This window comes from Apaloderma vittatum, unplaced genomic scaffold, assembly GCF_000703405.1.
Source record: "Apaloderma vittatum isolate BGI_N311 unplaced genomic scaffold, ASM70340v1 scaffold14446, whole genome shotgun sequence".
In the NCBI taxonomy this organism is placed as follows: Eukaryota; Metazoa; Chordata; class Aves; order Trogoniformes; family Trogonidae; genus Apaloderma; species Apaloderma vittatum.
The window spans coordinates 979-18,831 of record NW_009720139.1 but is presented as its reverse complement, the minus strand read 5'-3'; the positions used below and the strand labels follow the sequence as shown (position 1 = coordinate 18,831).

The following is a 17,853-nucleotide window of genomic DNA, read 5'->3' as shown; positions in this document are numbered from 1 at the left end:
CTGGGGAGGTTGTGGAGGCTCCTTCTCTGGAGACATTCAAAACCCACCTGGACGCGTTCCTGTGTGACCTACTGTAGGTGATCCTGCTCTGGCGGGGGGGTTGGACTAGATGATCTTTCAAGGTCCCTTCCAACCCCTGACATTCTGTGATTCTGTGAAAATACAATCTTGATGGCTGGGGTGGTGAGATACCACTTAGTAGCTCTATAGAACACTTTTTTTAATGGTATAATGATAAAAAAATATGTAGTATTATTTTTATGCTCTCTGTATTCAAAGGAGAGAACTTTTAAGGACTTTGTAAATTTGTGGTTGAAATGGATACGCTACACGAAATAACCTGACATGTATCTGTGATGCTGTGTACTTTTACTGTAGCAATATGCCCCGTAAAAATGCAAACACACAGCAGGAGCTCAGTGTCTGCCAAAAGCAAAATCTCTTTACAAGTGCTGTCTCAGTGTACAAAGGTACATCTGAGGACTCCAGTATGCAGCACATTCTGCTTCCTAACCAGTGGAGCTCCTCAGGGCCTAAGCTGGCAAGTGACCACCTGAAGAAGACAGACATACAAAAGCAGAGGCAGACACCAGCCCCTTACCTCATGGACTTTTTAGTTTTCAGTTCATTTTCCTAATCAGTCACGGTTCCTAAAAATTATGCACAGACTTTTCTGAGTGTTTCTTTTTAAATATTTTCTTCAATGATTTTGTTTTGTTTTCAAGGAGGAAATTATTATGACAAGAATCACATCATTATGAATCATCCAATAGATGACAAACATTCACAAAAATGGGACATTGAAATATTGTGAGTAAAACCTACCACACAGATGAACCCTGTGTGGGTTATTAACATCTACAGGAGGAAAAAACACACACCCACAACTACTGAAGTCACACACCACTGGAACCATAAGCAGCAACTCTCCTGTTTTCCTTCATGGCAAGCACCAACTCTTAAAACAACCAACCTGTGCACAAATCTGGAAGATCTCATGTCTTTCTGCAGGGAAGCAGATTCTTTAATGTGACTGTGAAAGTCACTGTTCCTCTTCCTGTGAAGTATTAAAAGTAAACACAGAAGACTAGAGGTAGGTTTTGGAGGACACGAACTGTGAGAGTTAACGCGGGAAAGGCTCTTTAGAGATGTTATCTTTGCCTTCCTCTCAGCTGGATGGAAGCTCCCTGAAGAAGGAGTGCACTGATGACCTTGAAAGAGGTTGAGTTGGACATTTGTGTCCCAAGTGAAACTGTTCTAGGCTTCACATGATTTTGGAGCTCAAATCATGTATCTTGCTATAAAATGCAATTTATTTTATTTGTAAACACAACCTTCAACTGGAATTACCAGCCCAGCATGTGAAATGAGGCAACAACAGAAGCCTGACTTTCACCCCGCTAATGTTACTGGTAGGCCGTTGTCTTAGGTTAGTTTAACTGTAACAAATTTCCAGATTCAGGAACTGTTTTTACTGTCCTATGGCTCATTTCCAACCCATGAAATTGTTATCACTGGAGATCACCTTAAACATGGAGCCATATGTGCATGTCTCCAAAGAGAATAAATAGTCCTGGGTCAGGCTAGGCGTCTAGAAGGGCTAGCTGCATTTAGAGCAGTAACGATTTTAACTCTAGCTATATATTTCCTTCTGATGTATATAGATTAATTTAATACAATGTAATTAGGTCTTGAAACCACGTCTTCCTTCAGAAAATAATTCACCCTAGTATCTATTTCCGAAGGTGCTAGCAGCCTGCATTTCAGCCTTTACTCAGTGTTAAAAGAACAGCGTAACTGTGCGTTAACAGTTCTGTGGCTCACGAGCAGCAAGGGTGAGGGCCGAGACCCACAGTGCCAGCTCTGGCACACCTCATGCTCTCCTCTGTTTTGGCGCGATGCAACTGACCCACGAGCTCTCACCTCAGCCCGATGGAGCCAGACGCCTTTACTGCGCTGAGGTTGTTGCAGGCTCGAAAAGCCTGTTCCTCACCCAACACTGACCACCAGAGCTGGGACTGCGGGCACCTGCAGGTCTGTGAACACCCCAGGCGGAAGAGGAATCCCCGAACTCATCAGTAACTTCATTTGATTTCGGCATCGCTAAATTAATCTACTTTGCTGCAAATATATATTTTTTTCTTATTTGTATATTCAGGATATATATTTCTATAACTATTTAAATGAGTTCAAGTTAGTGAAAGACAGATACTTTAGTTTCCAAAAGCTGTAATTATTCCTGTTGTGCATTCAAACAGGATTCATCCCCAAACAAATAAAACTACGTAACCCTATGTTTGCCACAGAAATAAAATATATGGATGTCTATTTTTGTACGAAATGGAGTTCTATATAGTTCTATTTAAAAAAAACCCCAACACTATCTATCTACTTGCACTTGCTATTTTACATTTTAAAATTATCATACATCTGCTGTTTAAGCAATAAATCTGCAAATGTATGTATATATTTTTCCAACTAAAGCACTTGTTTAGCTTTGTTTTAATATAAATCGGTATCTCAAGACTTCTCCATGTGATTTGTTTTCCATATGAAATTTTAAAAAGCCTGCATGCATTTAAAGTTCTAGTCTTTTAAACCAAGAATGACTAAATCATATCTGGTGTGTCAGTGTTACATAACAAAGGCAGGCTTTTGTACTACAGAGATCCTGAATGTAAACAGCTAAGCATGTATATTTTAATTGTATAAAACCTTTTTCAGGACAAACATTTTGCTTGTTGGTTTCTTTTTTTTGAAAAAAAAAAACGCCCTACTAAATACAACAGTAATTTTTAGCAGATGTAAAGCACATTCCTATAAAATATTTACTTTCAAATGGACAAAGAAGGCTAAGTATATTGAATAGGTGACTGTGCCGTTACATTAGTTTACAGATGAAATATCGGTGTTCAAGCCTTAAAATAACTGCACTGCTCCCATCCAAACCCACTCAAGGGAGCATTAAAGATAGTGGTTGCGGTTACAGGTTTGGATTACTTCTACATTAAATGGGTGCTGGGGGCCATGGAGGTTAAATACTGTTGTTTGTTTATTCCAGTAGGGGCAGTATCTGAGAGGAAAGGGCTTTGCTCGGACAAAGTCTTACTCCTTTAGGAAACAACAGACACAGCTTTTACTGAGAAGGCTTTTGCTCTCTCTGGGCAAATGAACAGAACAAATGTGTTTTCTTGCTGCTGAGCTTTACAAATGAAAAAAAAACACCCAAGGTCCTGGAGTCTACTCCATGTCTATACCTTTAGATGTCTTACACATTGAGGCCCAGATCCAGAGGAATGGGGATACCACAGCACAGGCATTACTATGAGGGACTTCACCTATCCCCAGCCAGAGCTGTGGCTCATAGGACAATTAGCAACGTACTGTTTTTTTCCTAACACTTGGTTTCCCAAAGCTAAGGAAAGAAAATTAACATTTGGCTTTGTTAGACAGCAACACAAACCAAAGGCCGGATGGATTAAAAAAAGTAATTTACTATTGCTTTTCTCTCAAGAGGTTCTTAATGGCCACAAATACTACTTACAGGAGCAGTTAGTTCACAAAAAATCATCAGATAACTTCAATTAGACATTCAGTCCACAGGGACAAGGCGAGGTTTTCTTTCTCATCAGCTGAAGCAAGGTTAAGCTCTTTAACATTAACAGTGCTGCTACTCCAGATCTGCTTCAGTGCATCCAAGTATGACAACGGAAATCGCAGTCCATGAGTCTGCTGAGGGGAAAAAAATAAAAAAATTGAAAAAAAAAAAAATCCTTAAGTGCAGAGTCCCTTATTACACAATAGTGTTAGGCTATAGGTACTCAGCAGCAGGCACGTGCTCCTTTCCCAGAGCTGTATTCAAGTGTTTCAGGTCGCAGAATCAAGTGTCTTGCTATCCTAAAGTGGGACAAGAAGTTCCAACACTCAGCAGCCACTCTTCAGGAGTATTTGTGATTGAAGCGAAAGCACACTGTATGTGCTGAGTAAGAATGGAGATGAACAACCTGCAGCCTTATTAACAGTACACAAAGAAGCTCCCTCCTTGCATTTCAGATGAGAGAGTTAAAATCCTTTATTTCCCAATGCTGACCCACCTCCCCCAAAATGAACACCCTCATCGTGCAGCACAGTCCAGAGGACACACACAGGACATAACGTGGGTTCAGCACAACACAAATGTGGCACATGAGCTACAGCGACCCCTGCTCCTATAGAACATGTGCTGGCACAGCCAGGAGCTTGAATAAAGGATGTGCTCAAGGGGATACAGAAGTAAGAGACGCTGCTGGCCAGTCCAGCAGCTTTGCTAGTGAGAACAAGGCATGCGTAAGAAATCCTGTTACCATCACAAACATTTAATTAAGCGTGAGATTATGCTAGTTCTACTACTAATTGACTCTGCATTGCAGCCTTGGCTCATCTGGGTACTTAGGGCATGGGTAAAAATGCTCTGAGTGCTCAGGAACACAGCAGAACCCAAGCCCCTGCTACCACCTCAGTCTAACAAACCCCACCATGGCAACACAGCTTTTGCTGTGTGCTTGTGGGAACAAACCTGTGTTAGGCCTTCCTCGGTAGTACTGTCATCTTCTGCCCCCATCATGTGAGTTTCTCTCCTGTTCTTCAAAGAATGATACACATAAACCATCTCTCTGCGGACTTCATCCTAAAAGACAGCAGCAAGAAAGCACTTACATACGATCCACACCCTCAGATTTACCTCAGGTGAATGTTAGCACCTTAATTCTGGCATCCACTGTTCCATCAACGAAAGCAATTCACTTTCATAACCGAATGATCCATCAGCCATCTACCATAACAAAAGAAAAAAAAAGGGGGGGAGGCTCCAAAACATTTTGGAAAATTTATTTACTGCCTGTAATATTCTTCCTTAATACTGCCGCTACTAGACTCACAGGGCTGATGCTGTATAGGAAACACAGCATTTAAGGTGCACCTCCTCGAATGTCTTAATGAAGGAATGTGCATCAATAAATTGCCATTCTGATACTGACCTGGCTCTTAAAAATCATTTGACCATTCCTGGGTCAAAGCAGTGCAAAGGAATTCAGAGCTCTATGGGCAGGTCTCACACCACATTTGTGGTCACAAGGTTCACATATGCTGACAGTCAGGGTTTAATGTGTCATCAGAAGGCAAGGCAGCAAAAAAAAACAAAAAAGGTTTCCAAAACCTACAGTCTCACAGCAATATGGACATAGTGGAGAAGATAAAATCAGAAAGTTACAGTATGTTTTTCTTGGAAGGAAACACTTTACTCATGCAAAAATAAAACCTATACAAGACAATCTGTGCCACTGTTCTGTTCCATCCGATTCCCCACTCCCCCCATCCCCTTTTTTTTTAATTAAGACAACAAAAACACTTCTAAAATTTCCTAGAAATAAACCTTCATAGATATGAAGTAGTCTGAACATAACATAATCCAAGATGCCAGCATCTATTTTGTGGAACAACTTAGTAGTGCCACTGACACCCACTTAGGTACAAAGGTAACTTGGAAGTAAATGCAACCACAGTCAGTAGCAGCTGCAACCACAAACACACCCTCTCTTGAGGGAACGTATTTTTATAACTTATTCATGCTCTTTAATACAAAGAATAAAAAATAAATAAACCCATGATGAAGAGCTATATAGGTCATTTAGCAGCTATAATGATCTACCCATCTACCCTCAGATAAAAGCCAGGCACTACCAGGCAGAATCAAGACTAAATTTAGTTCTGTAGCTCCCCTCCAGAAGACAAGAATGTGCCATGTTACCGCCCGAAAATAGCCCCAAGATCTCCCAGCAACCCCAAATGGGATGCAGGATCCAAGGAAGTACAACTGTATGACCCATTTAGGCTGGTACGACAGAGCAACAACGCACACACTTTGCGCTTCTCACCGACAGTGGATTTGTTATACTTACAGAACTCTCTTGATCTGGTTCCACTGTAATGATAGCATGATCTCTAAATTGCAGTCTGATTTTGCTATCTATTTTTGGCAATTTCCCACCTGAGGAAGAAATTCTCCATTAGAAAAGAAGGAAATCAGACAAACAGAGTAAATCAAGCCCTCTGTCCACTACCCACTATTGCGGCTTGATTTTTTTTGTTGTTCTCAAACTTGGGGGGAGAGAAATTTTTTTTTTAATTCTCTCACCTTTACAGTCTACAAATAGCTGTAATAACAAGCTAGAGCATAAGAATAAATTCCACCAGTTCAATAGTCTCAGTACACAGTAGTTTATTAAAGCTGACAATTTCAGTCTAGGATAATCTTTATTTCACTCTGAGAGAAACATGTCATCTCTTCCACCAGATACGGGGAATGCAGCTGCACACACAGAGTCTAGCACACTAGACTATAACCTTCTTCTACCATAAAAGAACAAAGTTGCAAGAGGCAGAGTTAGCAACAGCTCTACCATCACATGGCCAGTTTTGGTAACTTCAAAACTCTACCTGGAGTCAAAGAATCAGAGTCACATCCCAAGAAAGGCGGCAACCGGTTCATAATGAAATCCTTCTTCATGTCAGATGATCTCAGTTCTTTAGTGCTCTCCAGACGGTCTGCGAGCCTTCTCAAAAGGTTACTCAGTTTTTTTGTTGCATCAGCCATATCCACCTGCTAAATATTCACAGAGTTGCTTTCCCATGAATTCAAGCTAAACCGACTAGTCTAGAGACAAAGAGGTGCAGTGAGAATCTGGACACCTGTCATCTTTGCAAAGGGCAACATATACTCCTGAAACAACAAACTTTGTTTCTTTTACACACTCCCCCCAGGCTCTTCACACATCAAAGCTGATGCTCACTTTCCCTCGCTCTGGGGCTACTTTGCAGGTGTTGCTCTTGGTTCCTTCCACATGCTCATGAGCTCAGCAGCAGCACAACTTGACTACCATGAAAAGGTCACAAAACTGTTCACAGCTTTGCCAACTTAAAGATTCAAGAGCTTGGCCTGACGGGAACTATGCCGCTTCTGACAGCTCCAAAGCAATTACCTTTTTTTTTTTTCAGAAGGAAACAAGTCATACAAGGACACTGTGATATGAAAGAAAGGCAGTACCATGAACTAGAAAATTTCAGATGGAGCAAATCTCAGAAGAAGTCAGGCTGAAGACTTCCAACGCAGCAGTGGTGCTGCTAGACAACATAGTAGCATTGCACCGAGCTCTCAGAGCAGATCAACAAGTCACATGCTTGCTTCAGTGCTGAAGTTTGAGCTGGATGCACTATTATTCCTTTAGTCCCACCTATTTACCATAAGCAGTTGCCTTGGTATGCTTGTCCGCAGCACCACATCTTCTTTTGCTGTATCAAACACAAGGCCCGGAATTGCATCCAGTAAGAAATCTCCCCAAGAACTGAAGGACAGGAAGAAAAAAAAAAAACATACTAAAATAGTTTTACTGAAATAAACCAGATAACTAATATCAAAGCTGGAAATGCAAAGCTCCAATTCCAGCTCAGCTGTACGTGTGTCCTCACTAGCTTCTACAAGCCAAATCAAAACACCAGCCAGCATCGGGACTGCTGCTTATTTTACCTATACTTGCTGAAAAAAGCAGGTGCAGAAGCAGGCTCTTAACGTTTCACTACCAATAACTTTAACAGATGATTCTACTTCTCAGCATTAAAAGAACAGCACTCTTCAAGCCTGTCCTTCTTCTTCTCCACATTCTGACACAAGGGCCCAGGGAACTTGGTCCCTGACATCACTGCTTCACTCGACTCACTGGCTTACGCAGTCACAGAGAAACTGCACTGGCACAGAAGCCTCTCAGGTCTCCAGCTACCTTGTTACAAGGAACAGAATTCTTGTCTCCCCAGCACCACTTCACCAGTAACTCTGACCAGATCAAGCCAGACAAACTGTGTTCTGTGCCTGCGGGAGGACTCTTGCACATGGGTCTGTAAACACACCACCCCAGCCCAGCCTCCATCAACAAGCCAGACACGCACTTCCAGTGCCGCTCTTCTGTCTGGCCTGCTCACTAAGCCAGGGGTGAGAGAAGCGGCAGGTCAGCACAAGGAAGCGGTGGGACACAGAAGGCAGGGAAAGGAGGAGCAGCAGGCATCTCTTTGGAGGTCAGTCACTGCTGATCACCCTGAATGTGCTATCAAATTTGCCAAAGCGGCTCAGCCCTAGTAGTACCTCCTGCACAACAAATTAAGTCAAATACTCTATCCAACTCTATCCGTGCTTACAGAAAATAGCTTCCTTTTTTTTAACCTTCAATAAAAAAATAGAACCTAAGTGTGGCGGTGGGACACAGAAGGCAGGGAAAGGAGGAGCAGCAGGCATCTCTCTGGAGGTCAGTCACTGCTGATCACCCTGAATGTGCTATCAAATTTGCCAAAGCGGCTCAGCCCTAGTAGTACCTCCTGCACAACAAATTAAGTCAAATACTCTATCCTTACAGAAAATAGTTTCCTTTTTTTTTAACCTTCAATAAAAAAATAGAATCTAAGTGTGAAATAAAACCAGCTGAACTCAACTTTTATGAAGACTTGCACTTTAGAGCAGCTTCATCTTATCACTCCAACTTGGAGGACTGGCCACATGAAGAGTTAGCAGCAGCACTGACATCCCGAGCTTCCAGAATGGTACAGCTGGCAGTTAGAGATCCATCTTACACTCCTTCAGAACACACCCAAACTCGTTCCACCCTGTTTTGTGGCTAACAGAAATCCTTCCCAACTCCTAACTGAGGCCAGTGACTCCAAACCCAGCATCCAAGAGGCTGATGAGGTGGCAGCAGCATTTCCCTGTGGGATGACAATGCTTGGGTGGGCACACGGATCAGATGTGTGTCAAAGGAAATCTGGCTTGCATGCATGGGGTAGGGCATGAAAAACACAGATAAGCTTAAAAAATTTGCGAAGAAAGAATTTGCAGCGACAGAACAAGTGTGGGGACTTTCAAATGTAGGAGAAAATATGACGAGTAACTCGTGACTGTCTGGGTTATGACATTAACAGTAACTTCAGTCACCGTTAAGAGATTTTTTCTGAACACAACAGTGAGTTTGCAGTTGTAGCATTATCTTCCACATTAAAAGTCTATAGTTCATAAATAATAAAATAATCAATTAAAAAGCAATCAAGCTTGCTGCATGAAAACCTGGTAAAAAGACTGCTTCAAACAACAAGAGTCTCTTTTTCCTCTTTTACCTAAACCCTAAAACTTGAATTAGTGTGACCTGAACACTAGATTCTGTGACTAACAGCAGGGCATGTATCTAGTAGTGGGATGCCTAAATATATTCCATGTCACCACACGTCTGAGGGGAAGGTGACAGGTCCAATCCCAGTATTATAGAAAACCAAACCACACAAGGGCTAAACAGAATTTTCAAGTTTTTGAAGCATCCATTTACGTTCTGTACTACTCACACAAATTATCTGGCAGAGGAAAGCCATTTTCAGAAAAGTCATACTAAAAAAAAAAAGTGAAGAATAATTACTTGTTTTGGTAGGTACTGATGGTCACATGTGTAGAATAGGAGACCCCAAGAGGAGTGTCAGCTTGGTGAATAGTCCCTCTTGGGAAGTAGAGTAAGTCACCTGGCTGCAAGAAAATGATAGAAACTTTATATATTTAAAGCATCTGGACAAACGTTATTGTAGTCAAAATAGAGAAAATACTCTTTAAGTAGACAGATTGACAACATGTGTGTTTTTAAATCACAAAACCAGAAAGATCCTCCACTTTAATAATATAAAGCACTCTAAGCCAGAAGTCCAATACTTTAAACTTTCCAACTTTCCTACTGTCAATATTTACACCTGCCTGAAAATATGAAGCAAGCTTTTAACACTCTAGAACACACACCCACCAACTCGGCTGCACAGAGGGGACAAGAAGCAGCTGAGATGAACCTGCCGACAGTACAGCAGGCTACCAGAGGAGCAGTGCAATGAGGATTTGGTCAGATCACATCAAAAAACCCAGTACTTCACAAGAAAAGACAAATATTCTACACAGTCATCTGTTACAACAGTGTTGTCTGAAATTTTCAGTTAAAACACTTAAAAAACAAATACAATCTTTTTCCTCCCTATCTTTCTTCTCCTCTATCTAAATTAAATCTTCACATGGATAGATTAGGAATGTCAAGATAAGAGAGAAGTGCAAAGCACACAAAATTGCCTCCAAGAAGGAAGTCAGTTTACTCACAGCTTCTCCTATAAACATCTATATGGTTGGTTAGGACAATCAATGGGAAAATTCACAAGGCAACAATGATGAAGTTTTAATACCATTCCTTAAATTGGGTCACATCGCCTACTTCTAAGAGCCTACCAAACTGCCTAGCACAGATATATTTCAAGTGAATACTACCTGATTTTTCACTGAATTGAAAGGCCTCTTTCAATTATCAGGCTTCAATTATCAGACTTGGCAAGATCAAGTCTCTTCATCCATTTATAACAAGCTGTAAAGCAACACAGATCAGCAGCTACGTACGATTTACTTGTTTCGAAGCAAGCCTCTCTGCCATTAATAATCCGCCTTCTTTACCCAGGCAGAGAGCACACTAACCAGCTAAGAGAATTTTGAATTCTCATCTGCTACATTTCACTGCCCCAGCAAGAAAAGACACTGGAGGGAGAAACATAGGCAAAGGGTAAGAGCGACGTCAAACTAGTCTGAAAAAGAAATTATCCCAAGCTGTAGCACCCTGTGCCTACCACTAAGAAGCCGGGATCATGATTTTTTCAAACCAGCCTTTACTCCAAAGTCCAACTCTTATTCATCTTCTCTGCTGGGTAGTCTCATCAACATCATACACCTGAGCCAGCAAGCACAACAATCCTCAATTAAAATAATCAGAATATTCACAGATGCCAGGTGTCAACACCCAGATCCCAATCAGTGGCAGCAAGATGGAGCATTTGACAAGAGACAATGCAGATCTGATCATTGTGCTGCCTTCTTAGTCCCAAACTGGCAGAAGGAGAGGTAGACAAAGGAGAAAGTCCACCAACTTAAATGGAAAAACACACATGAAGGTGGCCAGATAGCCAGCTGCCAAATAAGCTCTGTGCTCGATATCAGGTCACAAACCAGGCACAGCCACGGCCCGTCACTGCGTCTGCATCACCAAGGCACTCAGCAGCTTGGGACCTTCAACACAAACCAGCCACATGCCTTTGTTCTTAAACAGCTACCAGTTTTTGGGAGGAAGGGGGAACACCATCACTACAGTCTCTAACTGGTCCACAGTTCTAAATTGCCCAAGCATGGCAGACAGAAATGCAGAAAAGGACAAATATTCCAGAAAGATGTTTAGGGAGGAAATAAGAGTTATCTGACAGCAATCCCGGCCAGAGGCAGCTCCTGATGGACAACCAAAATCTGGCAGTGGCCACCCAGAAGAAATGGGTACAAGAAGAACATCAAACAGAAGAAAAATAAAATAAAAATTTAGTTAAGCCCTTTTCAGAGGCCAGTATTTTCACTCCGTTAATATTAATATAATGGCTTGAGGAATACACCAATATGCCATAAAAATCAAAGGCACTGAAGTCTAGCCCAAAATGTCACAAAAAATAAAAAGGGAACTGTAATATATTAGACTTTGCATCACCCATTGGATCGTGACAGCTGAATACTACCACCTGCCAAACTACACAGCTTGTGATGGCAGCGTCACACCCAGCCCGTCATACCAGCCCTCATCTAACTACACCCAAAGGAAGGTCCAAACATTGGGGAGAGCAGAGACCTTGCAGAAAGAGGTCACGAGGCAGAGAAACTAATGAGGCTTCCAACACAGAGCAGGGCTGTCCACGGGATAAATAACACGCTTCAAAAGCACAAGCGCGTAAAACAGAGTGGGACAAGTACCAGATGCCCTGCTGTCAAAGGGGCTGCATTGGTTAATCTTCATGAAATGTTCTTTTTATTCCAAATAACATAAAAAAACCCTCACAGCCCCACATTGCTTTTCAGGTTGGGAAAAAGAAAAAAACAATTAAAACAGCAAGTTAATGTGAGGTATAGTTCATGCTTATCATGTTCATCAGCCAAGGGTTAAATATTTAAATCTAATTCACCAAAACAGCAATGCCCTTCAGTAAAGAAGTAAGTCTCAGTGCACAGAAGGACTGGCCTTGTAAAAGCGTAAAAGCATAAAAATGTTTCATAGTCATATCTAAACCCTGCGCTTTTTCTGCACAAAATTCCACAAACACGATCCAAGAGTCAGGGTGCCCAACTTGAAGAACTTCCAGAAACAACTAGCTTCTTGATTCATTATTCAAATACTAAAGGAAAGGATACTTTGAAAAAAGATAGGTTAGACAACTACCACCCAAATCCCTCACACTCACAGTGCTTTGCACACCAGCCCTTCCCCTTAATTTCACAACAACAATCATTCAGAATACTATCTTCAAGAAATGGACTGTTCTAAACATGACTACTTTCACGGCAATGATAGTCCGGACCATGTAAAGCAATTCCATTATAATACCTTTAATATGAATTCGTGTGTGGGATTCCCAATCCTATCTTCTGATTCAACATTATATTCCCGAGCTAAATGCACTGTTGGTTTATAGAGTCGCCAATGTTTCTCACCTTCTAGCTGGAGAATAAACACCTGCAAAAGACCATAAATCCAAACACGTTAAGGAAGTCTTGCTGCTTCTCATATATCCAACTGAAATTTTAAGTCATTTTAAGTGGAAAGCCTGGGATAGAGATGCTGGAAGACGGGGATAGAATGCAAACAGAAGTGACACAGGTTGCTTTTCTGACAACAGAAGACATAAATTTCAACTTCACTGCTCCCAGCTACTCCACAGCCATGGCAAACAGGATTCCTCTCACGTTACTTTTTACATCTCTACAATGCAGAAATTTACACCTGAACTATTTATTAAGGCTCTACTTAGAGACAACAGAGATGAGCTAGGAAGTGTGATCTGTTTTATCCTAAGGCAGGCATTTCGAAATGCCTGTTTCTCTCAAGTCACTTAAATAAGTGCTAGACAACTAATTCAAAAGTAAGGTCTGCCACACAAATATTCAAAATATCACGTGAGAGAGGTCTTGTCACCATTCACTACCAGACAGACATCAGAAACATCTAGGGCATGCTGTGAGCTGTGGCTTGATGGCATATACCAGAACATGTAGGTTGTGGGGCGGCTCAACAGCAAACATAAGGAAAAATAAAGCTCCAGGTGTATTTCAAATCATAGAATGATTTGGGGTGGAAGGGACCTCAAAGATCATCTAGTTCCAACATCTCCCACTAGATCAGGTTGCTCAGTGTTCCATCCAACCTAGCCTTGAACACTTTCAGGGATGGATGCAACCTCAGCATCCTCAGGGTAAAGAACTTTAATGGAAATGAATATTTAATGGAAAAGAAAACCATAAAACACAAAAAATACTTGTAAAGGGGTGGGGGGGTTGTTTGGTTTAAGTGGGATAGCCCAACTTTTCTTTTAATGCAGTTATCTATTTGAATGTTTCTTTTACAAGTTAATTTAAAGTGCAGTTGGACCACACCAATATAACTTCTTAAAAACAGTAGGACCAAGAATAAGAAAAAAACCAACAGGAACCAGCACCACCAGCGTGCTTTCACTGCCCAGCTGAAGAAAGGGCAAGTAATTAGTAAAAGAAAGAGGACTTCTAGATTCTTGGGGGTCTGAATGAAGTAAAAATGAAAAAAAAAAAAAGGTGCTAGAAAGCTTCTGCAGCTGCAAAAACAAATCCTGTTTTCATGTAATGGAAATACCAGGTCTGGAGAGCAAACTTCGTGTAACAACACCATTAGATACCACTTTTAGTACCTTTTCAGTAAAATTAAAGAAAAACAACTATACAACATATACAACCATACAATGTATAAAAACAACTTAATTATCCTAAGTTGTCAGTGGAAAAAACCATTCTACAGTATGTTATTTTATGAGAGAGAGGGTGGGGGGGGAAGTGCATGTACAGACGTCTATTGCCACCAGCAAAAGCCCCCACGCAGTGTCACCGCCAAGGTTGTGCTGTCCTACCTCAACGTCATCGTAGTGAGGGGGAAGGCCCTGCGACCCCTGCGGAGTAATGTAAACATTCGACCCAACCAGAGACCCAAAGTAGCACTCCAGCTTCTCCTGAATTTTCCACAGCTCCTCCTTTTAAAAGAAATAATACTGTTACTATTGCACAGCTCAGGCTGTTGTCCAGCCCCACAGCCTTCCCATCACTTGGAAAGTTTTTCTAGGGAATGATGACATCTCCCCACAGGGAGACAGAGGCTGGGGAGGCAGGCACTCTGTACGAGCATTTCTCCTGAAAGCAAGCACTGGAGACACAAAGGAGATCGGCTGTGAAGGAAATCAATAAGCCAAGGAGCCTGGTCCAACAGCACAGTCTTCATGTTTGTTCTCTTCCCTGTACCATCTTCAGGTTGCAAAAACAGAGGAGCAAGGCTAGACAGAGGAAAATAAGCCCCCCACCATCCTACCAACAGCAAAACATCTTAAGACAACACACGCAGGACTTGCATTACACGGGCTAACACCAGAGAGAGCATACAAAGCTTGGAGACCTTCTCCCAGTGACTCCAATTGCTTGGGCATGTCCAGGAACAAACTTTACTCAGCCACTTCTAACGTGTGACAGACAGTACACCGCAGGGATGACTCTCCTATTAAAAGATGCCAACCACCAGGCCTGCGCAACTTCAGCCAGAATTTATATAGGTTCAGCTCAAGCTCTAGATTTCAGTCTACGCCATGCAACATTTCACCGTCGGCTGCAGATGCCCTGGCCCCTGGCTGTTACAGATAAACTCAAACTGAGCTCAGCGACACTACGCAAGCAGATGAGAAAGACCAGCTGCTTCCCAGCGACACTACACTTGGGAGTCAGCTGCGTACCTGGGTGCTTTCAGACCTTTTCACAATAAAATTGTGTTGACACTGTGGGACAAAAAAAAAAAAGGGGGGGGGACTACCTAAAGCCAAGTACCTACAAGTCTGAGTTCTTTACACGGCTGTGCAGACACCACTGCACAGACACCACTGCCTCATTCTCATACAAGATTGCAGAGGTGCCAAAATGAACAAGAGAGAGAGAGGATGCTCAGCTAAAATGAGGTGGTACGTTTCCACAGTGCGATCCAAAGCCAGTCCACTGGCAAGAACAGTGGAGCATCCTGGAAATATTTCACATGGTTTCACACCTTGCCCTCCATTAAAGGAAACTGGTACAAAAGCCCCTATTTGCATAAGGGAACAGTGGGGCAGAAGGGCTAATATAAGCAGACACAGATGCACAATCATCAATTTTGTGCATTTATGTTTTTCTAAACTCTCATCTTACAAAGCATTTTTTTTAAAGAATACTTAATATCAGAGCATGAGCCAGATTTTGTTCTTACTGCAGAGCACAGGCAGTGCAAAAGTATAAATGATGTTTTAATTAATACAGGTCACATATGGATTTCAGCAGGTCATCACCGTGTGCTATTTCCCCTGGATTTACTGGGGACAAAGATGAAGCTATGCCTAGCGTGACTCAAGCAAAGTACACCACAGTATAAAGCATGCATTAATTATATTCAATGAAACGATCCAACCTTAAATCTCTGAGGCTGATGAAACTGTATTGTTGCCTTTTTCTGGTCAAAATCCTTCTTCAGCTGCATGTAATTCACTTTGCCTTCTTTATTTAAAACTTTCTTTTTTCCATTCACGCATCTGCAGATATTGATATCTCGCCCATAGTACAGACCCTGGCTGCACAGTTCCTTCAAATCGGACAACTGGAACAGGGACTGGTAGTAGGCGGCCAGCAGGGGATCATTTCTCTGAAGAAGGAGTGGCTTTTGCTCCCAGTACTCCCCGAAAAACACCTCCTGTTTGATGGGAGAGATCAAGCTTCCAAAGAGGCTGTCTGGGTTCTCAAAACTCATGACTGACGGAGAACAATCTGCTTCCACCTTTGCTCGTTTACACTGTATTTCTTTTCCCATTTCAGCATGCTTCCCTCCTTTCTTGGGCATTTTCCTGTAAAAGAAGTGGGAGAACAAGAACAGTCAACAAAACAGTCAACCTCAAGAGCTCACAGTTGCTCCTCTTGCCTTACCCTATGTGGTATCAAAGTACACTGGGAACGGCTCTGCTTTCAAGATGCTCATTATTTGCTCCAAGCAGCAGAAAAAGCAAAGCACACAGAAGGCGTCCAATCCTCTCTCAAACCTCAGCAAACTCCAAAGGGCTCTAGTGGGAGCCATTGCTCACAGAAGCTCAAATCCCACAACTGAGTTTATACTACAAAACACGCAACGAAACCCAGTAGCCACACAACAGATCTTTAGAAATGCAGGAATCCACCCACACAGAGAACCTGTGGTAGACCAGTCTTCTGGTCTGCAAATTATTAGAAAAACAACTCAGCTTTAAGAGGTTTGTTTAATGGCAACATGCAGAGGTGGGTGGAGAGAGGGGACAGGATCAGAAACTTGTACCCTATTACACTTCTTTGAAATGCGTTAACATTAGGGAAAAAAAGCACAGCAAAGACTTCTCCCGGACTTTGCAGCCAGAGCACGATGGAGAACGATGTATGGCACTTAAAGCGCAGAAGCTGACCAGTTAAACGCAGTGGTTGGTGTGGTGTGTGTTCTGGTAAGCTCTCCTTTCGAGCTGGGTTCCACACTATAAACCTACACAGCCGTCTGGTTGCCAGACTAAGGACCTACAGAGAAGGCAGCTGCTGCAGCTGACATTGACAGTGGTACAAGAGCACATGCTAAGGGCTAAGCAGGAGTACAGCAAACAAAACACGCAGAAACAGGGCACAGAAAGAAGGAGGCCAAGCGAAAGAGTAGATCACTGGAAGGGAAGAAGGAATAAGTAACGAGGTCCAGCGGTCAAGGATGATTCAAGTGGCAGAAGGGTTACAGCAGCTTCCAAAGGAGGAGAAAAACCCAGAGCAGACTCCCCTGCAGGTGGAGCCTCTTTTAGGAACATGAAATAAAGGCAACTGCTTGAGGTCTCAGGCCCTGGGAACAATGTTATGCTAAACTATGCGGCAGTATCTGGTATCCAGTGATGCTCGCCACGAAGTGGCAGCAGCTCACATCTCAGCCTCTGTCAAGGTGCCCATGCTGCATCTTGAATGGCTAGATTTAGCAATACTGAGTTTACAGAGGAGAGGGAACACTACTAAGCCTTTCTGTTGATGCTATGCAATTATACCGAAAAGTAAATTATAAGATTATGCTTTAATTTCTGCAAAGCTGTCAAACTTTGTGCTTTATGTACAATAAAAAGATTTCTTTCATCCAAGTACAGACATTTAAGTTGGAAGTCATTTACTTTGTTTTTCCAGATAGATGACATGCTTGTGTATCACTAAGTAAAAATAAAAAAGTAAATTCGCAAACAGTTTAGCAGCCAAGTTCTCAGAAAAGCTAAGGTAAAAATCAAGTAACGGTAGATCTAGCACCACAGTATGTAGAGAGCGTTACATCACCCAGAGTAGCCCAGACCACCAGGCACCAGTAAATGCCTGCTGAGCAGCAGTATCCTGGCAATGAGCCATCACCAAACCACCCTCTAGCACCACAGCTTGCCTGCTAGGTCTGGGCTGGCCAACTCAAACTGACTCTAGGCATATATGAACAAGTTTGCGAGGCCAACAAATGAGGAGCTGGAGTATGCTGATGCTTTCATTTGTAAGTAAAAATTATAGCTTTGCCCCCAAAAGTAAATGCTTTCATATATTAAGATGCTTTTACTTACATGGATTCCTTATAATGAAACTTGAACTCCAGTTCTGGTATCTACACACAGTATTACGTTGTCCTCCTG

The 17,853-nt window shown here is 42.2% G+C and overlaps 2 protein-coding genes across 2 annotated transcripts in view; one reads left to right on the top strand and one right to left on the bottom strand.

The window, feature by feature from the left end:
* Positions 1-857, top strand: part of CRYBG3 (beta-gamma crystallin domain containing 3) — a gene marked incomplete at its 5' end in the record, with an annotated part of 62,404 nt that extends 61,547 nt beyond the window's left edge. The window contains one exon of the mRNA XM_009870918.1: positions 726-857. Within this exon, the coding sequence (XP_009869220.1) occupies positions 726-814 (89 nt within the window). The remainder of the gene's footprint in view (positions 1-725) is intronic.
* Positions 858-3,570: 2,713 nt separating this feature from the next.
* MINA (MYC induced nuclear antigen) lies at positions 3,571-16,040 on the bottom strand. The gene is made up of 10 exons (XM_009870917.1): positions 15,615-16,040; positions 14,047-14,166; positions 12,498-12,626; positions 9,483-9,586; positions 7,277-7,379; positions 6,475-6,640; positions 5,937-6,025; positions 4,582-4,666; positions 4,526-4,527; positions 3,571-3,732 (listed from the first exon to the last, which is right to left on the bottom strand). The coding sequence occupies exons 1-10, from the start codon at positions 16,038-16,040 to the stop codon at positions 3,571-3,573; spliced, it is 1,386 nt and encodes a 461-aa protein (XP_009869219.1).
* Between the last annotated feature and the right edge of the window lie 1,813 nt (positions 16,041-17,853).